The sequence below is a fragment of the Brienomyrus brachyistius genome, chromosome 19, assembly GCF_023856365.1.
Source record: "Brienomyrus brachyistius isolate T26 chromosome 19, BBRACH_0.4, whole genome shotgun sequence".
Lineage (NCBI taxonomy): Eukaryota > Metazoa > Chordata > Actinopteri > Osteoglossiformes > Mormyridae > Brienomyrus > Brienomyrus brachyistius.
Window position 1 is genome coordinate 21,165,488 of NC_064551.1, and position 27,954 is coordinate 21,193,441.

Sequence of the window (27,954 nt, forward strand, 5' to 3'; positions counted from 1 at the left end):
GTACCTTTGGATCAAAATTTAGATCATCTCACCATTTACATTTAATAGGTACAGGTTGGATGGGGGCCAATAGCACAGACTTGCAGGCCTGATAGAGCCCTTCTCGAGCAAAGCATCTGGTTCAGTAATTCATCCAGCCAAACGACTGGCGAAAATTCTCTTTAGATAATAAATCTGGCTCAACCCCAAAGTAGTATTCATTACATTATGAACCAGTTATTTAACACTTTGCATAAATGATTTGTGCAGCATATGAGCTTGGTGTAAGCATCTGGCACCTGTGTGTAACGCCTGTATCTGCCAGGACGTCCAGAGGGAGCTTCAGGGTTTGAGGAGCAGCACAGACACCATGCGGGATACCCTGGGTGCCCTGTGCAGGCGCTTCCCCTCCGAGGAGTTGGCCCAGCTGGGGCTGGAACTAACGGAGCTCGCCAGGCAGAACGAGGCGGCCCACCTGCTCTGCTCCCGGGCCCTGGGATCCCTGCAGGACGACCTGCTGCAAAGATTCAGCGGTGAGAAGCCACGTCCTGCCCGCGGGGTTCATTGCGTCTCATCTGCAGTTTTCATCCTTGCCAAACAGGATCTAGGCTGCCAGTATGAGTCTGTCGCTGGTCATGAGCCAATCTGCTTGACAGTTGCGTCTGATCTAACAAAGCAGGACTTATTGCCAAATAATGGCCTGTTACTGGTCTTTAGGGACCTGATTCTCTGCTCGAGCATGTCCACATGTGCCAGTGGGGGTGAACTCATTTATGCTCCGTGTCTCTGTCTGCACAGAACTGGCCCAGACATTCCAGAACTGGCTCCACCAACTGAAGGATGAGGTAAAAGAGTGTTCTGACCAATCGGGTGACGCAGCAGCGGTGGAATGCAAACTGCAGAAAGTGAAGGTACTTGGGTCGGTGTTGGGTTCTGCAAATTTACATCCACACTGCTACGGTTGCAGATGTTGGGATGCTGGGATGTTGGGATGCTGTGGTAACAGGGCCGCATTTGTCCTCCTGGCCTGCAGGAGGCTCTAGAGCGCACAGAGGAGGGTGAGATGAGGCTGACACAGCTGTGTGAGGAAGGGGAAAAGCACCTGCTGCACCTGCCCAAGGCCAGTGCTGGACAGGTGCAGCAGCAGCTCTCCTCCAGCCAACAGGACTGGGAGAGCTTTGTGGAGAAATGCCGCCTGGCCCAGCAGGCCCTGGAAGAGACAGCAAATCAGCTGAGCAGGTGAGCTGGTGAATCCATGTGTAGGGAGGGCCACAATGACTTGGAGTCATCCAACCAGCAGTAGTCTAACAGTGGAATCATGGGGTAATCGATTAAATCTGAACTGCCCCGCACAGTTTTGAAGGCCAGCTGGAGAAGCTGAAGGGCTGGCTGGAGCAGATGGAAGATGGCATGACTGCAGCGCTAACGAGACAGAGCCAGGAGTCCAGGTCTGGGAGGGAGGAGATGGAGGAGCTGGAGGAGATGCACAGGGAGCTTCTGAAGGAGAGGTTAGTATGAGGCAAAGTATATCACCAAAACAAACGTGTCATAAGGAAACCTGAAGAAAGGAGATAGATCATTCTGGGGAAATGCAGTCCAGACAGGACTTAATAATAATGACACCAATTTTCCTGCTGGGAATAAAAAAAAAAAAACACACGGGAAGAAAACCCAGGCAGGAACACCTGGATTCAGCTTGCAGGCACCACTGTAAACCACCTCGGGTCATACAACAGATGATGCAATATTGCTGCAATAGTGCATCGCATGCAGCATTCGCTGTATTCTAGTTGGCGGGAGGAATGGCTCCTGGTGCCAAGGCTCAGTTATCAGTCTAGTTGGACAAAGTAAACAGGAAGGCGGAGCTCTAAATAGAGAGGCGGGGAATTATAAATAGGGAGGTGGAGCTCTAAATAGAGAGGCGGGGAATTATAAATAGGGAGGTGGAGCTCTAAATAGAGAGGCGGGGAATTATAAATAGGGAGGTGGAGCTCTAAACAGAGAGGCGGGGAATTATAAATAGGGAGGTGGAGCTCTAAATAGAGAGGCGGGGAATTATAAATAGGGAGGTGGAGCTCTAAACAGAGAGGCGGGGAATTGTAGACAGGTAGGTGGAGCTTTGCATAGAGAGGTAGGGAATTGTAAACAGGGATGTGGGACAAAGATTTGAGAGGCATTATAAAGGTCTAAATCTGAATGTTTCTTAATGGCACTAAATGTCTCACCTAATGGTGACATGGTCCTCTGCAGGGACTCCTTCGAACGACTATGTCACGAGGCACAGGCCCTGAGCGAAGGTGGCCGTGGGGCTGGGGTCGAGGCGCGGGCTGCGGGGCAGCTGCAGACGCAGCACCAGGCCCTGCTGAAGCGACTGCGGGAGGAGCTGCGCAGCCGGCAGCTGAGCCTGCAGGAGCGTCAGGCCTTCGAGGAGATACTGCAGAGCACTTGGATCTGGCTGAGGGGCGTGCAGGAGCGAGTGACTGACCTCAACTGCACCACCGGCAGTAAGGGGGCGCTGGAGAAGAGGCTGGCACTCGTGCAGGTCGGCAAGCTGACAGACGGATGGTCTTTGCAGGTGAATTTAGGTAGGAAGGTGACCCCCGCCCGTTGCGGTTTCTATACAGGACATCCTGCTGCTGAAGGGTGAGGGTGAGGTGAAGCTGAACATGGTGGAGGGGAAGGCGGAGCAGCTCCTGAGGGGCAGTGGGGCAGAGGCGGGGCAGGAGGAGATCCGGTCCCAGTTGCGGGACCTGAAGGACGCCTGGGCCTCTTTGCTTGTTGCCACCATGAGCTGCCACAGGTGAGAGCTGCACGTCGCCGCTGGTAATGATGTAGCCATGGATACGGGGGTGATAGGGCCACTGCTTCCAGACCTGTGATGGGGGAAGCGGGAAGCGGAGAAGCAGCTCTGCCGCAGAGATGTAGGTCACCTAACTGGCACAGTGTCCAGATGCTGGGAGGTGGGGGTGGGAGCAGAGAATGGGGGCTTCAGCAGCTGCTACCCCCCCCCCCCCACAACTCTGCCCCAGAATCCTGTATCGATACTCCCTTAAGGGGGTACTGTATACCGCCGCAGAGTTTTAAAGATCTTGCCTTCACATGACGTGTTGAGCAATGTACATTCGACTGTAGCGGCCCATGGGACCCGGGGAATCTGTGGGCTCCTCCTATAATAGGTGGGCCCAGAACCAGCCATCCAATCAGGAGCAGAGAGGTAAAAGTGTGAAAATGTAAGCAAGCCCAGGCAGGAGGCGTGTGAGGCAGACGGGCCAGATGCAGGAGGTGCGCAGGAGGCGTGCAGGGGGGCTGGGGCAGGTGCGACAGGGTAATTGGCTTTCCAGCGTGAGGCATGAGTGTGCGTAGGTCTGTACGTGTGTGTGTGTGTGTGTGTGTGTGTGTCTGGCCGTGCATAGCTGTGTGTCTGTGTACAGGTGTGTGTCCCTCTAAATGTTTCCTCATGTGTCTGTGTCAGATGAATACAACCTGTCATGGGGAGCTACAGACTCTGATGACCCTCTTTGTTTTTCTCTTGAATGTGTGTGTGTGTGTGTGTGTGTGTGTTTATCTGTGCCTGTGTGTATGTGATTGCATGTGGTGTAACCATATGGCTTTGTGTCTGTCTGTGCCTTCCTGTTTCGTGCTTTTGCGTGTGTGTGTCTGTATGTGTGTGTGGCCTCCCACAGTCGGCTGGAGTGGACCATGGCCCAGTGGAGCTCCTTCCAGGAGAGCGAAGCCCAGCTGCTGCAGTGGATGGCGGCCGTGCAGCGGGAGGTGGGAGCGCCCACGCCCCCCCCACCGGGGCTAAAGGACAAGGCCGTGCAGCTGGAGCGCCTACGGGCCATCCTGGCTGATGTGGAGGGCCACGAGGGGGTGCTATCGCGCCTGTCGGAGCAGGCGGCCGAGCTGTGCGCTAAGACGGGCGACGCCACCTTCCGGGAGGAGGCCTGCACCGGGATGCAGGCGCAGTTTCACAGCATCGCCGATGTCGTCAAGGTAACTGCATTGGACAGGAGTGCTGGTCTGCAGGAACCACTTAGTGGGGGGTCATTTCAGCCCGCCTCTCCCCCCATGACGCTGTGGGCTCTATTAACATATCCCACGTAGAGAGTGGTGACCACGGGGTGAAGATTTCCGGACGCGTTTTTAATCAGTCTCTCTCGACGGCATCCCGGGCCCTCGTTAAAACGTGCCACGCTCGTGCGACTCATGTGCCTGCCGGGCTGCATCAGTACTCATGGCTGCACTAGTGTCCGCTCACTAGGCACTGTGTAAGCCGAGCGCGATGCCTGCGCGTGTGTCTGTGTGCTTGTGGGATTTTGCAGATACTGATGATGGTCTGAGGTAGTCTGTGTGGATTTGGTATTTACCAATTTTGGTGCGTATATTTATGTGTTATTTTGTTTGACATACTGCTGGTGTGTGTGTGTGTGTGTACGTATTTTGGTGTGTGTTTGCTGCTTCTCTTTTACCACTGGAGTGTGTGTGTGTAGATTTTATTTTTCACTGTTCATATGTATGTGTCGGTTTTGTACTTACCCATTATTGGTATATTGTGTTTTGTTTACTTACTCTTAATATGTGTATGTGTGTGTGTGTGTGTGTGTGTGTGTGGATTATGTTTATATTACATTGTAGGGACCAAATGTTCCCCACAATGTGATTTTGATGTGGAAGGGACCATTTTTCAGGTCCCCACAAAGATATGTGAATGCAACTAAAAAACCAAAAATGTCAAAAGACTTTTTTATTTGGTTATTTATGGTTAAGGTTAGGGCTGTGCAGAGGTTAAGCTCGTCATGTTCGAGTTTTCCACATAGAAATGGTTGGACAGTCCCCACAAAGGTATAATTACAAACCTGTATGTGTATGTGTGTGTGTGTGTGTGTGTGTGTGTGTGTGCGTGGCCCACAGGGCAAAGTGCAGCAGGCAACAAACATGCTGGAGGAGCACGAGCGTTACGCCGAAGCCGTGAGGGACATGGCTGATTGGCTGACCTCTGCCAGGGAGGAGCTTCAGCGTTGGGCGGAGCCTTCCGGAGACTCTGCCTCCCTGCAGGGGAAGTTGTCCAAAGTGCAGGTGAGGAATGTGACCACTGTGACTGACCTTTCTGACCTGGGTCACTCGGTACAGGCCGCCTGCCCTGCCGGAGGCGGCTGAGGAATTCCCCGTAATTCCATATTTTCTGTAAAGAGATGCAGTTATTTGAGGTTCTTTCTGGAATGTGCTGCCATTTAATTTTGAGTATTGAAACAAATCAGACCAAGCAAACAAGAACAAGAGCGTAGTTACTGATTTTTATTTTAAGATACATACCTTTTTAACGGCCCCATCTGTGATCTGGCACTCGCATATTTCCCACCAGACAGCGAGAGCGAGAGAGCAGGGATGGGGGAGGAGGTGGAGGGAAAAAAAAAGAAAAAACACACAGCAGCCATGAATAGCTTGGGTCTGAGGCTGTGGCAGTGGCAGTTACCGTGGCAACTTTCCGCGGCAGGAGCTGATTGATTCCAGGCAGCAGGGCCGAGAGCGTCTGCGCCGGGTGCAGCGGAGCGCGGAGTCAGCGCGGGAGTACACCCTGGCAGGCGGGGCGGGCGGTGAGCCGCCGGACCAGGAGGCGGGGGCCCTGCAGCGAGGCTGGGAGCAGTGGGAGGGGGCGGTGGTGCGCGCGAGGGACCGCCTCCGCGACGCTCTGGCTCAGGCGGACGGCTCTGAGCGCGAGTTCCGCGCCCTGGCTGCACAGCTGGAGCAGGAGCTACGGGAATTCGAAGAGCATCTGCGCGACTGCGGCCGGCGGCTGCTTCCCACTGAGGGGAGGACTGGCAGCGAGGAACTGGCACAGGGCTGGCACGTCGCGAAGGTAGGTGCCATTCCTGCTCAGCATCGATGCCCCTGCTGGCTGTCGGGTTTCCCCCCTCCCCCGGGAGCCTGCTTACACAAACAAGCAGCGGATATTTCCGGCACTAAAGCCCGATCCCGTGTCTGTGTTTCTGCGTGTCCTGCGGTCTCGGAGTGGCCTCGTTTGCCGAGCGCATGTCCTGCATTTCCGCCTCTCCCGCTTCCTGACATTGGCTCTGTGCTGCCTGATCTTTCCTGCAGCTGTCCCCGCTCACAGCTGAGATCCGTCAGATCAGGGAAGCAGACCAGAAGCCTTTATAAGGAAATCACGGCTCTTACTCATTCCCGCCGCTCGTTCCTCGGAAGCCGGACTTCCTTCCCTGTTGTTTTGCCTTTTTTTCCCCCCTCCACAGCGTAACGAGGCTGCATGAATAATTTAAAGGATGCCGTCCCAGCAGCCGGGAGGGGTTCAGTGGGGAGACGGGACCCAGCGTGGGGGAGACTGTAAGGCGAGCAGCGATCTGACACGTGTGTCGACGGTCTCTGTGTGTCAGGACACTCTGGAGGACCTGCTGGGAATGGAGCCCGTGACGGACAACCTGAAGAGCCAATTAAATGAGCTGTGCCGCTTCTCACGGGACCTCGGCGCTCAGTCGGAGCGAGTCTCAGCGCTGATCAAAGAATATAACAGGTGAGCATCAGGGTGAGAGGTCGTGGTGGGTGCACAGCAAGATTGTGTCCCCCTCTTGTCTGTTTTTGAGGCTGGGGGCTGTGTGTGGAGGGTAGCGTGTGGAGCTGTGGTGCTTATGCGTGTGTGTGTGTGTGCGAGTACGATTGCGCGCGTGTGTGCACTCTTATCTGTAATTGCCTTGCTGAACCCTCGGAGCTGGCGCTCGTTGTCCCCCCCCCCCCGCCCCCCAATTGTGATGTGACCCTCCCCCCAGCACCTGCATGGTGCTCCTGCCCCTTTGACTCCTCTGATGTCAGGCCGTACCTTAGTCTTTGTGCCTTTTAAATATGCAGCTCCTCATTCTGCATCTTTGGCAGAGAAAAAAATGTACTTTGTTCTTTAGTTACCAGGATTTTTTTAAATCTGACCGTCGAAATGCAGCCCATTGATTGGCCCTGATTAACCAGGCAATGGGGTAAGATGGAGACGTGAATGCGAGAGAGACTCAGTGCTGTCATGTGGCCCCCACCCAGCCTCAGCCTTCAGGCCGCGCGGGAGTGCCAGAACAAGGAGAAGCTTCTGGAGCAACGCTTCCGCACTGCCTTCCGTGACTTCCAGCAGTGGCTGGTTAACACCAAGATCAACACTGCCAAGTGCTTCGACGTGCCCCAAAGCATCGCTGAAGCCTCAGCTGCCCTCCTCAAAGTACAGGTACATCAGAACACCTTCTGTAGCTACAGGTACGCCAGAACAAGTTCTGTAGCTACAGGTTCGTCAGAGCACCTTCTGTAGCTACAGGTTCGTCAGAACACCTTCTGTAGCTACAGGTACACCAGAACAAGTTCTGTAGCTGCAGGTTCGTCAGAGCACCTTCTGTAGCTACAGGTACGTCAGAACACCTTCTGTAGCTACAGGTACACCAGAACAAGTTCTGTAGCTGCAGGTTCGTCAGAGCACCTTCTGTAGCTACAGGTACATCAGAACACCTTCTGTAGCTACAGGTACGCCAGAACAAGTTCTGTAGCTGCAGGTTCGTCAGAGCACCTTCTGTAGCTACAAGTACGCCAGAACAAGTTCTGTAGCTGCAGGTTCGTCAGAGCACCTTCTGTAGCTACAGGTACGTCAGAACACTTGTTGCAGCTACAGGAATGTCAGAGCAAGTTCTGTAGTTAGAAGTACGTCAGAGCACCTTCTGTAGCTACAGGTTCGTCAGAGCACCTTCTGTAGCTGCAGGTACGTCTGAGCACCTTCTGTAGCTACAGGTATGTCAGAGCTCCTGCTGGAACTACAGGTATGTCAGAGCAGGTTCTGTTGCTACAGGAATGTCAGAACACCTTCTGTAACTACAGGTACGTCTGAGCACTTGCTGTAGCTATAGGAATGTCAGAGCAAGTTCTGTAGCTACAGGAACATCAGAGCAGTTGCAGTAGCTACAGGGCATGTTAGATCACCTGCTGTATATAGGAGGTTCTTATCTAGGTCTTGGTGTAGTAATTGTGATGCTTATTCTGCATTCCACAGTTTCATCCCTTATTCTTTTTTTTCTTCGCGGTCCGACCCACAGGAATTCTTGAATGACAAGGAGCAGGGACAGACCAAGCTGGATGCTGTGGTGGTCAATGGAGAGCTGCTGTGCAGCATTGTGGGTAAAGATCGGGTGGACACCATTCGGGCCAAGGTGACCAGTGCCAGGGATGACTGGAAGAGCCTGATGTCCAACCTGCACAAGAGGGAAACAGCTTTGCAGGTACCTGACCAAGGCTTTGCCTCTAACTAACCCACAAAGGCACCCTTTGTCCATGAAATACTGCAGCTGTTATAATGTAATACACAGATACGTGCACATACACTCAGTCTATGTACTATGCACTATAGAACCTGCAAGCCCAGATAACGGACCTGGAGACCAGTGCGGAGCCACTGCAGGCATGGCTGACTGGGACGGAGAGCGCTGTGCTAGAGAGCAGCTCGCGCCTACATGACCTGCCAGCCAAGCGTCAGGAACTGCTAAAATTACAGGTACTCCCTCTCACCATTAGGGGGCGGCACTTGGACCACCCATTTATCATCATTCCTTTTGCCCATAACCGCCACTCCCTGCATCTCCATCATTCCCCCAGTGTTGTAAAAGCCGAGATTTTGATACGTGCTTTTCAGTGTCTTTAAAGACCAGCAGGGGTCATAGCAGTTAACGAGCTGGACTTGATAACCATGTTGTTTGAGAGGCCATCAACCTGCATAAACCATTTGGATGCTGTTCAGTTAACACCTTGTCAAAATTCTGTTGTTTTATTATGGCACAATTAGGAAAAGAATGTATTGTTTTGATGACTTTTATTCACTATTGGGATTTTAAAAACACAACGAAGGGTTTCCTCACGGAAGTGTGTCCATGGTTTTCATAAAGCCCTCCGGGGATATTCCAGGTAACACATTTTATGGGACTCCTGCCAGCAGCAAATTGGGGTATAAATAAATCATATTTTTTTCATACTCTTGCGTTTCTCCTTGGCTTCAGCTGAATTCGCGACTTTGGACACAGTTGGTGTCTGAGAAGTGCTGACTGGTACCTAATCGTGTTCAGTCGTCCTGAACAAAGGCGTTCCATGGAGACGCCATTCTCTGGCCATTCAGTAATGATGAGATGGCAAATCGAACAGATGATGACACCCAACCCCCAACCCACAAGGCCCCATTCATCCTGTTTTGTGTATCCGTTTGTCTGGCCTTCATCCTCTTTTTCCATACATCTTATTCTTCCTCTACGCCGGTCCCTCCTTCCATCCAGCGACCCGCTCTTCCTTTACCTCCCTGCCGCCCTCTCGCCAACGCTCATGAAATCCCGCCTCCTTTGCCAGCATTAACCCCCCCACCCCAGCTTAACAAACTGCCCATCGCACAGCATGCTCCTCTTTTGGCCCGCTGATGCTAACCCGCCTTTGCTAACTCGCCACCGCTAACATGCTTGTGCTTCACAGTCTGTCCTGGAGGAAGTAGCCTCCCAAGAGGGTCAGCTGAGCCGGCTGAAGGAGAAAGCCCAGCTCCTCTGGGAGGGTCAGGCTGCCGGGAAGGGCTTTATGCACCGCGTTTCCCAGCTCTCTGCACAGTACCTAGCGCTAAGCAACCTGACCAAGGTAAGGGTGGCCATGGCTGCCCCTGGGCCTTTCGTAGCAGCCATGCTAACGAAGCTCTGTGCTAGGCTAACTGGCTAAGCTAAGATATGATACGTGTACACAGTTACCCAGTTTATACCCAGGTTATAGATCATGCTTGAAGAATTTAAGCCACAGGCCTATGCTATAAATAATACATAAATATATTAATAATTTATCTGGTTTGATTTTGTGTGGTAGATTCTGGACAGAGCGTATTTACTTTTCACACCATGCTGGTCTCTCTGGGAGGGAGCAAATGGGCTAAATTTGCCGCGTTTCGTCTGCTCTATTGGAAATGTGTCGCAGAGCCCCCCCTTGTTACATCCGGCGAGCAGCTCTGCCTGATTAATTAGCTGTCATTTCAGTTTGCTGTGCGTTAACAAGCGAAAACCAGGCGGCTGCCTTAGATTCCCATTATTAATAAACTCGCTCTTCGGAGATGCTTAATTAAAGGCGGTGGAAGGAGGACGTTGCTGCTTCAGATGATGGAGGGAGGTGGATATGGTGGCCTCCTCTGCTTTCTGCTCTAGTCGCACAGCAAGCCTAAAACGAATCTTTAAAGCCTGGAGGTTATCAGCACTAAACAACTGACCTTAGCCTCAGTCAGGGTCAATATCTCTGCATGCTGATTTTTATTCTTCTTAATTAACTGCTTAATTAGTCCAGTTTCATCCAGCTGTTAGCTAAATTCAGTCTGCAATTTGCCACTGATGTTCATGCATTCTTTATAGGGAATTTTCAGCAAGGTCCGATAGAAGTAAATGTCCATTTTGCAGTTTTATTTGTACCCTTTAAATGAATAATGGCTGCAGAAGGTTGATGACAGTAAAATAATTACTGCTCCAGAATAACCAGTTAATACGTATAAGTACAGTTTGATTGCAGAAATTAATCAGCTTAATTTGACACATTTTCCCATCTATCTGTGTACCAGCTGCTTTTCACGGAAATAGCAATTTAGAGAAAGCAGTTAGCCTGACCGCGTATCTTTGCCAGTCTATCTCGGGGCGCGCACACATACGCACACATACGCACACATACACACACATACACACACATACACACACATACACACACATACACACAATATGGGTAATTTAGAGACACCAATTAGCCTAACTGCCTCTCTTTGGACTGTGGGAGGATACTGGAGCCCCCGGAGGAAATCCGCACAACACGTGGAGGGTCTGCAATTTGCACACACACACACACACACACACACACACACACACACGGAGCAGAGGCGGCATTTAAACACCCAGTAGTGGAGGGGGGAGGCCATGGGGCCACACTGTGTTTAATTATAAAATGTCAAAATGCTCTACATTTCTGTCTGCTTGTATATACAGCTTTAACTGTAAGTGACTTTATTTATATATCACATAACCATGTATTAGAAGATGCTTGGCGTTATTGTTTTGCTGTTATGTGCTGATTGATGTGAGGGTTTGTTCAGTTCTTATTTGAGGTTTTGAGCCCAGGGCAGAGGTATTCAAACTGGAATGGTAGCGTGGGCAGCGGTGAAGGAAAAGAAAAACAACTGTGTTGGGGGTTTGAGGTGGGGGGCAGACCTATTTTTAAAGATTTTAAAGATAGAGAGACTAGCAGTGTGAAAATTTCCCCTGAACTTTGATAAGGTCCTTGCCTCTTCCTATTGAGAGGCAAGGTAAAGTTTATTTGGGGTCGGTTTGTGTGTGTGTGTGTGTGTGTGTTCGTGCGTTCAGGACAATTATATCAGCTTTAGGGAGACCCTGTCGAAAAAGGTATTTTGGATGTTCCTCTGCAGTGTGTTGGGTTGACAGGCGAGGTATGTATTTTTTTTGAGAGTCCCAGTCTGAGGAGATGTGAGGGGGTGTCTGAATGGCAGCTATGTCCCCCCCCCCCCACAGGAGAAGGCCTCACGCATCGACCGCATTGTCAGCGAGCACCAGCTCTTCTCCCAGGGCCTGAAGGAGCTGCAGAGCTGGGTCACGGAATCCAACCTCGCACTGCAGACCTACTGCTCTCCGACTGCAGACAAGAACGTGCTGGACCGCAGGATGATCAAGCTGGAGGTAGGACCTGCCCCCCCCCAGACATCGGGGAACGAAACTAACATGAAAACTGGGTGGTACCTCTACAGCTGTGTTTCTCAACCCGGTCCTCGGGGAGCCCCCAAACGTTCCACATTCTTCCTTCTCCCCTGCTCCCTAAAATGTGGACTGTGGCAGGCAGAGGTGGAACATCTGGTTGACAAACGCTGTGCTAGAGATGGAGTTCTGATTCTGCATGAGAAAGCAGGTAGCCATGTCAGACCCAGACCGATGAGCTAAAACTAGTTCTGTGTTTGAGACAAGGAGACCCATATCCAGAGCCTGACATCCCATTAAAATTCCCAGCATGTCTGTAACCTCCAGGCGTGAAAAACATTCATGGCTGAAACTTTATTATCAGTTTTAGTGCCTAGAATTTATGTACTAAGTGATTTCAGCAGAAGCTGCAGGCTAAGTGGCGTCACCGAGAGCTTTGCTGTGGCCACCCGCCATGTGCTCCCCACTGAGCCCCGTGTCGGCCCTTCCAGGCACTGCTGGCGGCCAGGCAGGAGAAGGAGATTCAGCTGAAGATGCTCATCACGCGGGGGGAGTCCGTGCAGAGGAACACCTCCCCCGAGGGAGTCCCCATCATCCGCAAGCAAATTCAGGACCTCAAAGACTCATGGGACTCGCTTCTGTCCGCATCCATTCAGTGCAAGAGGTGAGAGCGTCATGGCCCCACTCCCCCAACACAGACATTCAGACACCCCCCCCCTCCTATTTAAATTGGTACGATCTACCCTCTTTATGTGTATATGTGCCTCCCTCACCCCTGTTACCTGATGCTCCGAGTCTCAGTGGCATGTAAACTCCCAAAGACACCCTGAACATCCCTCCCAGCTAAGAACCTGGCGGTATAATTAGCATTAGTACCCCAAAGCGCACTATCCCCCCTCACCCCGCCCAGCACCAGTGCCAGTGACGATGTCATTGTGATTGTCCCAGCTTTCTCAATGTTTGGTTCTCCTTTAGCCATTAGCCTAGCGCACTTGGCGTCTCAGTGGGACGTCCATGTGAACCTCCCCGCTTTAGAGTTACACTAGTGACAGTGGAGGCTGACCCCCCCGCCTACCAGGATTACATGCTTATGAATAAGAGGAGCTGGGATTTCCAGCTGGGAGACACTTATAAAGGTTTGCCCGTGCGTCTATGGGATTTGGCCGGCTGATGCATGTTTGTGTGCGTGTGTGAATGCAGCCAGCTGGAAGGGGCTCTCTCCCAGTGGACCAGCTACCAGGATGACGTGCGGCAGTTCAAGGGCTGGATGGAGGCTGTGGAGGTGGCCCTGGGCAGTACTGACAAGCAGTATTCTGAGATGAGAGACAAGACTGCCAACCTCGGCAGAGCTAAGGTAACATTCCCACTGCCCCTGTTCCCACTGCCCTTGTTCCCACTGCCCTTGTCCTCACTGCGCCCGTCCCCAAAGCCCCTGTCTTTACTGCCCCATGCTCATCTTTACTGCCCCCTACCCCTACTGCCCCATTCGCCCACGCCCACCTTCATCACTGTCCCTGTCCTCACTCATTTAGATTACCTTGGGTTTTGTGATCGATATGACCTGTTCAGGTCAGACATGTCAAACTTTCTTTGCTATGGATCCCTGGAATTTTGGAACAAGTTGTAATCAGTGTGATTTACTAGGACCAGTAGCCCTACCAATCCATAGTTTAATGAAGAGGCTAGGAGCTGAGGTGTAGATGGTGTGTGTTGCATATGGATTAATGTGAACAAGACACCCCACCCAACTGGGCGTGCGTGTGTTTCAGCTCCTGTACGAGGAGGTAATAAGTCACCTCAGCCCGCTGGAGACCATTGCAGCAAAGGGCGCTAATATGGTCGAGCACGGCGCCACCCAGCTGGAGGTCCAGGAACTGCAAGAACGTTATGCAACCATCAAAGAAAAGGCCAAGGTACGGTATGGGCAGATCGTGGGGAAGATAAGGCCTCATCAGCCCAGCAGTACCAGTGGTTCCATGCTGAGTGGGTTGCTTTTGTGTCCCTCAGGGAGCGGTGTCCAGGGCGGAAGAGCTTGTGCTGGACCACCAGGAGTACCAGCGCGGCTTGCATGTGCTGGAAGACTGGCTGGAGCAGGAGCAGGAGAAGCTGGGCTGCTGCTCAGCCCTAGAGGGCAATGTAGAAGCCCTGGAGAACACGCTGCAGCAGATACAGGTCTGCCCTAGGAGAGGAGCGGGGAGAGGGGCGAGGAGAGAGTGGAGGGGAACCAGGCAGGGGGAGGTGCAGAGGTGGAGAGGACAAGACGGGAAGAGGAGAGACAGAGGAGGGGGGAGGAGAGAGGAGGGGAAGCAAGTGGGGGGAGGTGCTGGGGGAGAGGACAAGACGGGAGGAGGAGAGAGAAAGGAGGAGGGGGAGGAGAGAGAAGAGGGGAGACAGAGCAATAGTGAAAATATGGAGGAGGAGGCAAGGGGGTAGATGGAGGGGAGAGAGAGAAGGAGAGAAAGCGGAGTTGGGGGGTGAGGGAGAGTGGGACGAGGCAAAAGAGGGGAAGGAAGAGAGGAAGAGAGAAACCAGGGAGGGAGAGAAGGACGGGGAGTGTGAGGAAGAGCATAACCCTGCGCCTCCTCTTCAGGAGCTGGAGGAGCGCTGCTCTGAGGGTCAGACGCTGCTGGCCTCGGTGCTCGCTAGCCGGGAGCGGGTCATACCCTGGGGCCTGCCGCAGATCGAGGACCGCGCCCTGGAGACAGTACAGCAGGATTGGCGGGTGTACCGGAGCCGGCTGGCCGAGGTCCTTACCCAGCACACCAGCGCCCTCCACAGGCGGAGGCAGATGGAGTACCAGTTCCAGCGATTGGAGCAGTGGCTGACTGACATGGAGGCCAAAAGTCAACCACGCACCCATCGACAGTCAGACAAGGGCACCAAGGAGGAGCAGCTGCAGATGTTCAAGGTTAGGGGCTTAGGGTGGGGGGGGGGGGGGTGTAGGAAGTCATTCAGGAACAGAAGGTGGAGCAAAGACCAGTCATGATGAACAGCTGTAAATGTCTGAGAAGATCATAGTTACATTGGTTGTCTAGTTTTGAAAATAATGAAAAGTCTGTCTTGAGGTTCTGACTCTCTTTGGTTATGAAGCCTTGACGTTCTGACACTCGGCGTGTTCCTATCTCCCCGGTGCAGTGCCTGCAGGAGGAGGCGCTGGGCTTCCAGGAGGAGGTTGAGGGACTGGGTTCCCTTGCCCAGCAGGTTCTGGACGAGGCCCACGTGAGCAGCCGATCCAGCACCCAGGCCGCCCATCTCACCGTGCGCTACCACACCCTGCTGCTGCAGCTGACGGTGAGGCCGGCGATCACGGCGATCACGGCGATCACGGCGATCATGGCATCACGGCGATCATGGCATCACGGCGATCATGGCATCACGGCCTGGCACCGCCATCTCCTCTAGTGTCATATTCACTTTAAAGGAGTCGCAGTGTGTTTTTCGTGCCAAGCTGAGTTTTTAAATTAGCTTTAACGAATGAAGGATTCAACCGTATATTTATCTCCTACTGATGTTCATGTAGTGAAAGGTATGCATGCCATGTGACAGTTTCTCATTCTGCTTTAATTCGGTCTCTCTGTCTTTATTTAGTTGCCTTAAATCAGATTATCTGGTGATACTCCGGTTGAACAATCTAATCCAAATTATAAAGTCCAGTGTTATTATCTTTAATGTGTATATTTCTGCTGAAGAATCCTTTCGTGATGAAAGATGCACACACACAACGCGTAAGCGCTCACAAATGAAAAGATATAAAAGACACAAGTGCGTCATACATAGAAAATCAGCACATAGTTTAATTAATCAGCTATGACTCTTCTAGTTAATTAATCAGCAATGACCCTTTTTCCACAATTTGTTAAATGCTGGGCTGGTGACACCATCCCAACTGCGTCGGACACCATTATCACAGACGTCCACCCATGCGATTCTGCCGCATTTGGGCTTAACCCTTGGATTTAAAAAGCAGCGTCTGAGCAGATTACATCATTCGGCAGCTTTGCTGGCCTCCCTGCAGCTGCCCATGAAGTTCATCTGCCAGCCTTGTCGTGCCCATCAAGCAGACCCCCTCCCCCATTTCCTGAGCTGGCTCACTAGCCTCTGTTAGCATTGGTACCCCCCCCCCCCATCGGCTAATTGGTAAATAAATGCTATTGAGGTCGGAATATTAACGGGATGTACGTGGCAGACAGACGGGGTGAAGACGTACGCCGGTGGAGAGAGGGGCTCCGTGTTGGGGGGGGGGATAGCCGAGGGGTGGCTCTTTATCTTTTTATGGGGACGCTAGAAAATCAATACTGCCGTCAAAACCACGGCCTACCCTGTAATTAAGTGCTCGGCCTGTACTGGGTGGGTGGGGGTCGCTGCAAAAGTGGGAATTGAGTTTCACACCTGCAGCTGTACCTCCTCCCACCCCCACCCCCCCCCACTCACGTCGGAGAAGCGAAGCGATTATGCCACGCGGAGCAGACACATCTGCGCTCTCTCTCTCTCTCTCTTTCAAGAGCCGTAACTCTCTTCTCGGCGGATTTGCCGACGACAGTTAATTGGTGCTGCTGCACCGAGATCGGATTTTCAGCTGAGTGCTCCGTGGAAAAGCCCCCTTTGTCCCTGAAGTATCCCTGTCCATTGGAAAGCGCCACCCAACTGTTTAATTCCATCATCACCTACAAATGCAGATATGACACGTTAGAGAGACTGTCCTTATCTACATTCCACTGTTAGGAAAAAAACAGTAAATGGACTGCAAATATGCTCATATAAATTGCTTTTTATATTATCTTTTTTTGTCTGTTGGAATTCTTATCTTTGGTAAAAATGGTAAACATGTTTCTTAGGCAACACTTCGTTCGAGTCCATCTGATTGGCTTAGTGAGTCTGAGTGGATCTGATTGGGCATCACTGGGCCTGTAACCAGGCTGACCTCTGATGATGTATGGAGTACATGAGCTTGCATCTGGTTAGCTTAGAGTAAATCTGTCTGCATTTAATTAGGCGCTGACCTATGATGATGTATGAGTGTGGTGAGTGTGCATCTGATTGGCTTAGGGTGAGACTCCCCGCATCTAATTAGGCCCCCGTTGGCTGGTGATGTATTAATTATGTCAGAATTAATTCTGATTGGCTTAGGTCGAATCTGTCTTGCACCTCTTACAGGAGAGCATCAAACAGCTGCAGGATGAGATCCGTACCATCGACGAGGCCCAAAGTGTCTTCAGCACCTTCTCTGATTGGCTCTGCACGGCGCAGGAGAACTTCCGCGCGGCGGCCGTCAGCATAGACGTGGTGGACCGAGTCACCATGGAGAGGAAGATGAAGAAATTGGAGGTACAGGAATCGTGCCCTGTGGGAGGGGGGACATAGGGGGGCACCAATAAATGGGGTGATTACTTCTTCTCCTGTAGGACTTGTATTGATGCGCTGTACAAAATCAGAAAAAAACTCGAGCTGTTCTGTAAAAATTGCTCAGTGAGTCGCTGACCCCAGGAAAGGGGATTCAGTAAAATGTGAATATAAGGTGGCTGAGAATCGATATTTGATATCAGATACCTACCTGGTGAGCAGCCATCTTCAGCAGCTCCTCCAGCCCCTGGCCACGGGGGGGATTGGGGGAATGGGGGGGGGGCAGGCTGGGTGGGGAATAATGTCAGGCATTTGTTGGACATGGGGGAGACATGGCGCAAGGCTCACTGCCCACACGCATCCCCCTGCACACTCGCGTGAGCACAGCGCCCCCCTCTGGTCGTAGCGTCCGTGCTTTCAACTGTCGTGGAGGGGAGGACATCGATCGGGCTTCTATGCGGCACATCAGGAGTCATTCAGGGAATGGAGGTCAGGAATCCCTGCGGTGAGACAAAGGAGGGGGGAAGCCCTTTGATGGCTATAGCTCCCCGCCCCCCCCCCCATCTCTACCCCCCACTGACCTGTCCGTTACGCTGCAGGAGGGGTACCTGCTGGGAATCTCTAAGGCGTAAAGGACACGCAGGACCCCGGAGCCCACTGGGAAATAGCTGTATGCTCAAATCATGTCCCACAGTAATCACAGTAAAACACGGTCCGCTGGCTGTCCAGGTCAAGGTGGCTCGATCCGCCATCTCGCCAGCCTTCCGTTCCACCTCGCCTCCCTCTGTGGTAACGGCTCGGGGCTTTCACCGCTCCGGCAGGTCATAAATCTGGCTCGGCTGGCCGTGGTTCCTCGCGTGGCCAAGCGATGCAGCTGCGTCCTGATTGGACAGAACACAGCCCTCCACTAGGGGCAACCTGAGAGCACATCAAAGTGACTCATCAGCGTATTTGCACATTTTTTTGCGATAAGCAGCTGAGGAGGGGCTCGGTGTCCCGTTTGCCTGGCAGGAGGAGCTGAGTGTGACCCAGGCCATCGCAGAAACTGCTCTCTGTGATGAAAGCTAGCCAGTATCACTCAGCAGACCCCCAGCCTTTTGCAGTGGATGGAGGGGTGTCTGGACCGTCCACAGGACGTCAGCACAGCCCCCGTTAAGCGCTCATAATTATGTCGACCCGTGGCGCTGGAGGGCCCGGCCCCGGGAGATGTGGCAGCCCGGTTGGTTTCAAAGGCACAGAGCTGAGAGAAAGGCTCTTAATCTGTGGGGGCCGGAATCCCCCGGAGCCCGGCTGCGGGCGTGCGGATGGATGGACGCGCGGTAATCAAAGCTTTCGCCGCGAGCTCGCATGAAAGCAACCCTTCCCTTTCATGAGATCCCTGAGACGCAGCCCAGATGTTCTGAAACAGCTTCTTTGTCACGTTTTTTTTGGTCCACGATTTCTGGCATGGTGCTTAAACAGTAAATGGAACACTTTTCTAATTTACATGCTCTGCTCTAGGGGCTCATTTAAGCTGCTATTTTCTGTGAGCCAGCAGTACCTGCACATTTTCTGTGCCTGTGTGTGGTCCAGATATACATTACATTGTGATAAAAGCTTGTTATTTTGACCGTGTGGGGACCATTGTTTTTGGTCCCCACAGGGGGAAATAAAATTTTATAAAAAATCTGTGACTGCAATCAAAAAATGAAAAATGTATTTCATGATGGTTAAGGTTGGGGTGAGTAGTTAAGTGTGTGATTTATAGCGTGTTAATGTGGGTGAATCTGTGTAAAACTGAGTATTCGGGATTCTACAGTTTATGGTCATATGCAAAGTAAACATTTCGACTGTGCAATGAAAATCATATTCTGCATGTCCTTCCAGCCACTGATAAATAGAAATCAAATCACAAACACAGATTAAGGTGCTTATAGTAACACCGTGAATAGAATTATAAGTACAATTATATATATGTAGAGTGTAACGTGCAATGCAATCGCAATGCTAATATTGCATGGCGGGATGAGTGATCATGACTCGGAGTGGCTGAATCGGACCTCTGTGTCGAGCACAGGCCCTGCAGCGGGATGTGGAGCAAGGACATGGCTTCCTGAAGGTCATGCGGGAGAAGACGGAGCAGGCCGTCTCCTTCTTAGGGGAGGCTGAGGCGGAGCAGCTGCGGGGGGAGGTGGCGGCGCGGCTGAGGCAGCTGGAGGAGCTGCTGGGTGCACTGCGGACGGAGCACGGCGGCCTGGAGAAGCAGCTCCTGCTGACCAAGGAGTTCCTGGACAAATACAAAGCACAGGCGCAGTGGGTGGAGGAGATGCGGGACACTCTCCGCTGGCCCCTGGAGCGCAAGGTGGAGCTCTATCAGAAGAAGGCCCAGATGGCCAAGTACAAGGTAACCAGGACCTTATATGAGGGGGCATATCAGGGCCGTAATGTACAGAAGGGTATCAGGATCTTATTCACAGGGGGGGTGAGGAACATACCCAGAGGGCCATACGTCTGGGAATTAACTGGGCCAAGCACAGGTGGGGGAGGAGGGTTAATAAATAGAGGTAAGAAATTGAGGGAAAAGAGCATAAACAGGCATAGCTGTGGGTATATACAACTTATGGTACACTGAGCAGATGTGGTCCTATACATGGAGAACAAGTACACTCTGAACTCCAAACCTCCAGGCCATCTCACAGGCCCCATCTGCCCACAGACCATCCAGCAGACAGTAGAGTCGCACGAGTCGACCGTCAGGTCCGTGGTGGAGAAGGGCGAGTTGCTGCTGGAAAGTGTGCGAGACTCCTCTGTCGCCGAGGATGTGGCCAAGCTGCAGGCTGACTTCCAGGAACTGTGCACTATGGCTGGGGTAGGTTCTGGGAGGCAGGGCCAGGTGTGGACATGGGGGAGGCGGAGCAAGGTGCTGACATGGGGGAGGCGGGGCCAGGTGTGGACATGGGGGAGGCGGAGCCAGGTGCGGATATGGGGGAGGCAGGGCCAGGTGTGGACATGGGGGAGGCGGGGCCAGGTGTGGACATGGGGGAGGCGGAGCCAGGTGTGGACATGGGGGAGGCGGAGCCAGGTGTGGATATGGGGGAGGCAGGGCCAGGTGTGGACATGGGGGAGGCGGAGCCAGGTGTGGACATGGGGGAGGCGGAGCCAGGTGTGGACATGGGGGAGGTAGGACCAGATGCAGAAATGCGGAAGGTGGGGCCAGATGCGGATGCGGGGGAGGCGGGGCCAGGTGCGGATATGGGGGAGGCGGGGCCAGGTGTGGATATGGGGGAGGCGGGGCCAGGTGTGGATATGGGGGAGGCGGGGCCAGATGTGGACATGGGGGAGGCGGAGCCAGGTGCGGATATGGGGGAGGCGGGGCCAGGTGCGGATATGGGGGAGGCGGGGCCAGGTGTGGATATGGGGGAGGCGGGGCCAGATGTGGACATGGGGGAGGCGGAGCCAGGTGCGGATATGGGGGAGGCGGGGCCAGGTGTGGACATGGGGGAGGCGGAGCCAGGTGCGGATATGGGGGAGGCAGGGCCAGATGTGGACATGGGGGAGGCGGAGCCAGGTGCGGACATGGGGGAGGCGGAGCCAGGTGCGGATATGGGGGAGGCGGGGCCAGGTGTGGATATGGGGGAGGCAGGGCCAGATGTGGACATGGGGGAGGCGGAGCCAGGTGCGGATATGGGGGAGGCGGGGCCAGGTGTGGATATGGGGGAGGCAGGGCCAGATGTGGACATGGGGGAGGCGGAGCCAGGTGTGGACATGGGGGAGGCGGAGCCAGGTGTGGACATGGGGGAGGTAGGACCAGATGCAGAAATGCGGAAGGTGGGGCCAGATGCGGACGCGGGGGAGGCGGGGCCAGACATGGACACCTGGCTGGAATCGCAAGTACTTGGGGAGCACACTAACGCCACCTTGTGTCTGTGCTAGGCCCACGTGGTCAGCCTGGCGGAGCAGGTGAAGGAACACGAGGCTTACAACCTGGAGCTGCAGGAGGTGGAGAGGTGGCTGCTGCAGATGTCAAGCCGCATGGTGGCGTTCGACCCCGCCCAGAGCGGCAGCATGGAGGGGGCTACACAGCAGCTGGCCGCGCACAAGGTGACACCCAGTTGGCTGAATGCGTTCCCTTGTGACCACCCATCCGGCCATTAATGGCCAATCCTGATGCATGAAAATCCTTGGATCTTATTGGCTGCTGAGAGCGGGACAGCAAGATGAATACATTTCAAGATGAATACATTGTGTAGAAAAATGATGTCATTCAGTTCTACATCTGTGCTCCTTCAGTTTTCTATTTATACCTCAGGTCTCTTCAGGAAGTTACTTGTTAGTAGGCGAGTTAAGGTTAGCTTGCCAAAAAGCTCGCTCCCTCTCAGCACAGCCAGCCTCCAATCCCCGCATTAATCCCCAGCCCCATCTTCTCCTCCATGTAGGCCATCATGGAGGAGATTGCTGGTTTCGAGGAGCGCTTGAGCAGCCTGAAGGAGCTAGGGGACGATCTGGTGGCCAGCTGCAGCGACCATCTGCAGGCCAAAGTCCAGCAGCAGGTTCAGGCACACCAGCAGGGCACGCGGGACAGCTACTCAGCCATCTGCAGCACCGCCCAGCGGGTGGGTACTCCTCCACCAGGCACCTCCCCCCACCCCATCCGCTCAGCCATTCTTATGAAAAGCAGCTTCACAGCCATATGCTCACTACCCATAATGTAACAGATTGGTATTATATCCTGCTTTATGTTGCCGAATGGTGTCACTTTCTGTGTGAGTGTGTAGGCTGGCATTAAGTCCTGCATTACTTTCTGTGGTTGTGAATACGCTCTTCAGATGTTCAGTAATGGACCAGTCCAGCCAGGTGGTCCGTTGCAAATTCTCCATATGGTGCATTCCAAGTCTTCTTCTGGACAGATCCTGATTTGTGCAGCCTTATGTTTCCAGCAGCAAGTGCTAAGAAGTGACAAGTATTTGGTCTGTTTTGTGTGTGTGTGTGTGTGTGTGTGTGTGTGTGTGTAGGTGTACCAGAGCCTGGACCGCGAGCTCCAGAAGCACGTGAGCCATAAGGACACCCTGCAGCAATGTCAGACCTGGCTGGCCTCAGTGCAGAAGGAGCTACGGCATGCACAGGCCCCCGTCAGCCTGCAGGAGGCGCTGCAGCAGGTCAGCCACCTCCAGCTGAACACGAGCAGACCGAAGTCACGTGAAAAATGAACTTCTAGCAAACTTTGCCTCAGGATAACATCATTTTATGACATTTGCATTTGTGACACAAACTAACATTTATCATATCGTTTAAATAGTTTTTGGAATATGAGCTTTGGTTTTAGCAAATGGAAGAAAATAAGTGTGATTGTTAGGCTTGTGGGAATTTTACTTGCACAAAAATGTACTGAGGGCAAGATATCTGATTGACTGGTCCCGCCTACTCTAGTGGCTTGGACCCACCTCCTCTACAGTCCGATTGGTTATCTCTCTGAACCAATCATTTTTCGTTCTGCCCTCAGAACATTTTTGTGTAAGTAAAACTCCCATGGGCGATTGTTAGGCACTGCCAGCCACTGTTTGTCTCATTCTCCCACAATCCAATGGGAAGCAGTGATGTAACCAGTGATAATCAGATGTAACCAGGTAATAATCTCACTCAAGAAAGGAACAAGCAATCTAAGGCTTTATTTCTTCCATTTTTAATGTCAAACTATTCAGTCTGAAGCTTATAAGCAAAAATATTGGTAGCATAAATGAATCAGTTGATGATTTTTACTGATTCAGAAAAAAGTAAAGATCCTGTTCATCAAATCTGTATAGATAAGAAAAAAGTAAACATGCGACTGAATGAATATTGCATATTGCACACTATTTGTGATGTTTATGACTGTTATTTAATGTTTATCATTTAATGTCTTGTCTCTTTATACTTTATTTCAGTATAAATAAATCCTTGTTTCAGTCTTAGAACTAGGCAACAAACCATTTCCCTGCATAGTATATCTGTATACATGTACTTTTATTGATTGATTGAGTGATTGATATGTGACTACCTGCATAGGTGAAGCATGACAGAGCCCTCCAGGAACAGGGCAGCACCTACCTGGACCTGGTGTGTTCGGTCTGCGACCTGTCTGACCAAGCGGTGAGAGACACAGCAGCCAAGATCCAGCAGGTCAAGCTCATGGTGAGCCAGCAGACTGACGTTCAGCCATTCATCGCGGAAACGACAGCCTCATTCCACGGGACATCTTCCAGAGGGCTATCGCAAGATCTGCACACGGTCCTCCGGCACAAGCGTAGCTCACACCCGCTCTGACTTCATTTCCAGATAGAGAAGAGGATGTCTGACTCCCAGGACCTGGCTGAGAACTGGAAGGAGATCAAGGAGCAGAGATCTGAGCTGGAAACTCACTTCCAGGAGATGGAGCAGCAGCTGCAGAACCTCAGCAGAAGGCCGGCCGAGCTGGAGATAAAGATCGCCGAGAACGTGGTGGTCCAGACGCAGGTACTGGTCGGCTTCTCCTTATAAGAACCCAACGCTCAGTTCAAGGGATTCAAGGGTTTTCTTTGTCGCATTTAAGTCAGACTTTAAGTCAGACTATTACCTGTAGTGAAATGAAAGGTGGTGAACTTTGCCAAAACAAAAAATTGTAAAAACAATAAAAGTAAAAAAAATAAATAAGGAACTGAAAGTTCTATAAGGGGACCGGCATGATGGTGCAGTGGGTAGCACTGTTCTATCACTCCTCTGGGACCGGGGTTTGAGTCTCTGCCATGGTTCCATGTGTGTAGAGTTTTCCATGTTCTCCATGTGGTGTTATGGGGTTTCCTCCAGGTACTCTAACTTCCCCCCACAGTCCAAAAACATGCTGGGGTTAATTAGAATTGCAAAATTGCCTGTAGTTGTGCGTGTGTGTCATGCCTGGATGTGGACCCACCTCCTCTACAATCTGATTGGTTATCTCTCTGAACCAATCATTTTTCGTTCTGGCCTCAAAACATTTCTGTGTAAGTAACACTCGCACGACCCAGAGGCTGTAGGAAAGCTTCCTTTCCAGTGGAGAAATTAATGATATTCAGATTACACTGATTACATCACAATAAGCAAGGCATGACCCTGTTGGCCAGAATTGTATTCAGTTGTAATGTTAGCCACAGCTTTGCTGCCCCAGCTACAGTCACCCCTCTGCCCTACAGGAGTTCCGCCTGCGGCTACAGGAGGAGCAGAGCACCCTGGCTCGGATGACGGCGAACGTGAGCCGGTTGACGGAGGGGCTGAACTCACCGGAGCATGCGGAGGTGGAGCGGCTCAGCTGCACCTGGCTAGAGCTGTGTGAGCAGGCCGACGAGCAGCTGGGCCAAACAGAGCAGGATCTCAGGAGGACACAGGACTACCATAACTGCATCAACACTGTGGAGCTTCTGTTTGAGCAGGTGTCCAAGCAGTGGGACAACCTGGCCAGGTGAGCTCACAGATTCAATTTCATCTACAGTTGTTTTAATGGTGGCATGATTCTTCTCCTTCTAAAATAGTCCATGTTAGGTGGTGATGGAACCATTTCATCCGCATGGATTCTGTGTCGCATTTCTAATTTTTTACATTGCTGATTTTTCATTTCGCTTTCTTGCCTTCTTCTGAATTAGATCTTGGTTGTGTGCTTGCTTTTCAGGACAGACACTGAGAGCTCTTCAGAACATCTAGAGGCTCTAAAGAAGCTGGCGTTGACGCTGGAGGACCAGAGGAGCACTCTCGATGAACTTAAGGAGCACAGGCAGAGGGTCATCCAGCGGCTGAATCTGGACGACAAGGAGCTGGTAAAGGAGCAGGTCAGCCATTTTGAGCAGCGCTGGGCCCAACTGGAGGGCCTCATTGAGAAGAAGATCCAGGAATCTGCCCTCACCCTAGAGGACATGAGCCAGGTGGAGTCCAGGCTGAGGGAGGCCCGGGAGTGGGCAGAGGAGCAGCAGCCCACCCTGTCCCAAGCCATGAAGATGAGTCCGCCCCCCGAGCTGGCTCAGAGCTTCCTCTTTGACCACCTGAGCGTCTGCAGCGAGCTGGAGGCCAAGCAGCTGCTGCTAGTCCAGGCTGTATCGGACGCGGACAGAGTGCTGGCCCATTTGGGCCTGAACGAACGACAGCGACTACAGCAGCTCATCTCGGACACTCAGGCTGAGGTGGAAAGCCTGAGTGCAAAGGTGGTCCAGCGGAGGAAGTATCTGAGCAAAGCATTTACAGAGAGAACACAGTTTCTGCTAGCCGTGGGCCAGGCTACCTCCTGGGTCCAGCAGAACGAGAGAAAGGTATTAGCTGAGGATCACATCGGCCTTCTGCCCGATGACCTTAGCAAACAGGTCAGGGTGTGCCGCGGTGTCCAGAGCAGCCTCAGGGCCTACCAAAGTGAGCTCACCTCCCTCTGGTCCCAGGGACGGGATTTGATAAAGGATGCTACTGAGGATGAGAAGGTGGAGATCATGGCGAAGCTGCAGGAGCTGCAGAACGTCTTCGAGACGGCTCTGCAGAAGTGTACCCAAAGGTTGCAAGAGCTCGAGAAGATGCTCGTGTCCAGAAAGTACTTCAAGGTGGACCTGGATAAAACCTGCCAATGGTTGAAACAGGCAGATATTGTGACGTTTCCTGAAATCAACCTCATGAACGGCGACGCGGAGCTGCACGTGCAGCTTGTGAAGTACCAGCAGATACTGGAACAGGCCACAGAATATGAGAATCTTTTGCTCATCGTCCAGAGAGCCGGGCAGGAGATACTCCCCACTCTTAATGAGGTCGACCACTGTTACCTGGATGAAAAGCTCAATGCTCTCCCACAGCAGTACAATAACATTTTAGCTTTGGCTAAAGAAAAGCGGGAAAAAATCCAGCAGGCCATTCTTGCCCGCAAGGAGTATGCATCCTTCATTGAAGTGACACACAAGGCATTGAAGGAACTTGAGGATCAGTTCATATTCTTGGGGAAGCAACCGGTAGGCTTGAAGGCAGAAGACATCGCCCAGCTTCGGGATGATTATAGGTCTCTCCTTAGTGACTTGGCAGACCTGAACCTAGCCGTCAATGAGCTGAACCAGAAGAAAGAGGGCTTCCGCAGCACGGGTCAGCCCTGGAGGCCCGAGGAGATGGCCCAGTTGGTGAGCCTTCACAATGGACTGAAGAGGCTTATCGAACAGAGAGTGGCACGTTTGGACAGCACACTGGAATGTTTTGAAGAGCACAGAGTTCTTGCCATGCAGTTGGACTCTGAGATAAAGGCTGCAAAAGACCAGCTGGCCAAAGTTAGTGCTGAAACTCAGCCGGGTGAGGAAAGACTGAAGAACTTCCACGCACTGACAGGAAGCCTTCAGGGCGCTGGCTCTATCTTAAAGAGGGTGGTGGAGTTAATGGAGACTCTCACCCCTCACCTGGACCAGGCTGAGCACCAAGCCTGTAGACAGCAGGCAAACACGTGGCAGGAAGAGCTGCAGCTCCTCCAGTCGACGGTAGGAGAACGGATTACAGAATGTGAGAACCGCTTCGTGGAGAGTGCAGATTTTCAAGCGGAGGTGAGAAGGACCCTGGACTGGCTCCAGCAAATAAAGGACAATTTAGATGTAACTATGGTGCGGGAGATGAAAGTACAGAAGGTGCAGGAAGAGATAAGAAGGCAACAGATGGTACAGGAGGAGGTACAGTCCAGGATGAAGATTGTGGCTGCCCTGAGCAGCAGGGAGAAGCAGAAGTACAACAATGTCAATGAGCTGGTGCCTCCTTACGTGGATGATAGTCTGGTGGAGATAGCGAGGATGGAGGTGGAAGTCCAACAAGAAATACGTGATAAGCAGGTGAGGCTCAGTAATCAGACTGACCATGTCATTCGCCGTGGTAAGTGGTTGGAGTCCAATCGTTGTCCTTCTTGAATAAATGTATTAATTTGATTATCTTGATATTAACTGCATCAAAGGTTTGTGCGGTATAATTTTTTTCATACCGTCTTCTAGACTTTTCACCCCGTATGCCTACTTTAAACTCTGGAATCGGCAATAGTCTAAACGGGCTCATCAGCATGGAAAGGGACCTTCTTGTTGATGAGTAAAAAAGACCACGTGCACTAGTTCTTCTTGGAGAGTGAGATCACGTGCACTAGGTTTCACGTATGCCGGTGCAGGCTGCAACAGTTTACGGCGCATTCACAGCGCATTTTGTTTTTGTGGCATTCATCTACACATTCATTCATTGACGTGTTTTTTTTTTTACAATGAGTCTTCAGTCACCACTAACACCATGCAACACATCAGTTTCATAGAAAGGGGACCGTCTGTAATTTTTATGGTATTAAAAATAGTACCTTCAGGATTTCTAAATACTGGGCTATACCGTAACACTCATACAACCCAAGCCTACCGGATCAGTTTAAACTAAGTTTCAAGCTATAAATCCATGAATGAAAGTTTAGAACATGGTAATGTATAAGCTACAAATACTGAGATACCAAAGTACAAATGGGTAAAACTGTAACATACAGAAGTAGCTTAGGAATAAAGTGCCTGTCAATCGAGCAACTGACCATCCTGTTCTGGAACTTTCCGGCTGTAAGCTCAGTTCTTCCCCTGCGCAGGCCACTCTGAAGCAGGTTGCAGCGCTATGTCAGGAGCACCACTCAGCCACGCAGGCGGCCAGCGGGTGGCTGGACGAGGCCCAGGCCCTGCTAAACGAGGCCAGCCTCGGAGTGGATGTGGAGAGCTGCGAGGAGGCCCTTCAGCGGCAAGCGGAAGTCGCAGCCGCTGAGCACGGCTTCTTGGGCCGCCTAGAGGAGATGGAGGTACTGGCTGTCCGGTTGGAGTCCCTAGTTGGCCCCGGGACCAGCGAGCTGCTGAGGCAGAAGGCAGCGGTGGCACAGCAGAGGGGAGAGGAGATCAACACCCAGCTGCAGGATCACCTGGACGTCTTGAACAGG

At 52.2% G+C, this 27,954-nt stretch overlaps 1 protein-coding gene across 7 annotated transcripts in view; it reads left to right on the forward strand.

Moving 5' to 3' along the window:
* Window positions 1–27,954, forward strand: part of LOC125714795 (nesprin-1-like) — a 133,906-nt gene that overhangs the window by 47,447 nt on the left and 58,505 nt on the right. For 6 of the 7 annotated variants that reach the window (XM_048985768.1, XM_048985767.1, XM_048985770.1 and 3 more), the window contains 32 exons: window positions 305–512; window positions 778–890; window positions 1,013–1,218; window positions 1,335–1,487; window positions 2,230–2,521; window positions 2,604–2,779; window positions 3,663–3,972; window positions 4,891–5,055; window positions 5,474–5,836; window positions 6,369–6,505; window positions 7,018–7,195; window positions 8,049–8,231; window positions 8,360–8,503; window positions 9,463–9,618; window positions 11,529–11,693; window positions 12,200–12,372; window positions 12,909–13,062; window positions 13,478–13,621; window positions 13,716–13,880; window positions 14,299–14,616; window positions 14,844–14,999; window positions 16,863–17,033; window positions 19,105–19,431; window positions 19,744–19,896; window positions 20,961–21,128; window positions 21,464–21,640; window positions 22,040–22,183; window positions 23,070–23,195; window positions 23,340–23,516; window positions 24,209–24,474; window positions 24,682–26,842; window positions 27,616–27,953. In XM_048985768.1, the coding sequence (XP_048841725.1) occupies window positions 305–512; window positions 778–890; window positions 1,013–1,218; window positions 1,335–1,487; window positions 2,230–2,521; window positions 2,604–2,779; window positions 3,663–3,972; window positions 4,891–5,055; window positions 5,474–5,836; window positions 6,369–6,505; window positions 7,018–7,195; window positions 8,049–8,231; window positions 8,360–8,503; window positions 9,463–9,618; window positions 11,529–11,693; window positions 12,200–12,372; window positions 12,909–13,062; window positions 13,478–13,621; window positions 13,716–13,880; window positions 14,299–14,616; window positions 14,844–14,999; window positions 16,863–17,033; window positions 19,105–19,431; window positions 19,744–19,896; window positions 20,961–21,128; window positions 21,464–21,640; window positions 22,040–22,183; window positions 23,070–23,195; window positions 23,340–23,516; window positions 24,209–24,474; window positions 24,682–26,842; window positions 27,616–27,953 (8,267 nt within the window). The remainder of the gene's footprint in view (window positions 1–304; window positions 513–777; window positions 891–1,012; window positions 1,219–1,334; window positions 1,488–2,229; window positions 2,522–2,603; window positions 2,780–3,662; window positions 3,973–4,890; window positions 5,056–5,473; window positions 5,837–6,368; window positions 6,506–7,017; window positions 7,196–8,048; window positions 8,232–8,359; window positions 8,504–9,462; window positions 9,619–11,528; window positions 11,694–12,199; window positions 12,373–12,908; window positions 13,063–13,477; window positions 13,622–13,715; window positions 13,881–14,298; window positions 14,617–14,843; window positions 15,000–16,862; window positions 17,034–19,104; window positions 19,432–19,743; window positions 19,897–20,960; window positions 21,129–21,463; window positions 21,641–22,039; window positions 22,184–23,069; window positions 23,196–23,339; window positions 23,517–24,208; window positions 24,475–24,681; window positions 26,843–27,615; window position 27,954) is intronic. The other variant, XM_048985773.1, reaches the window with a different exon arrangement.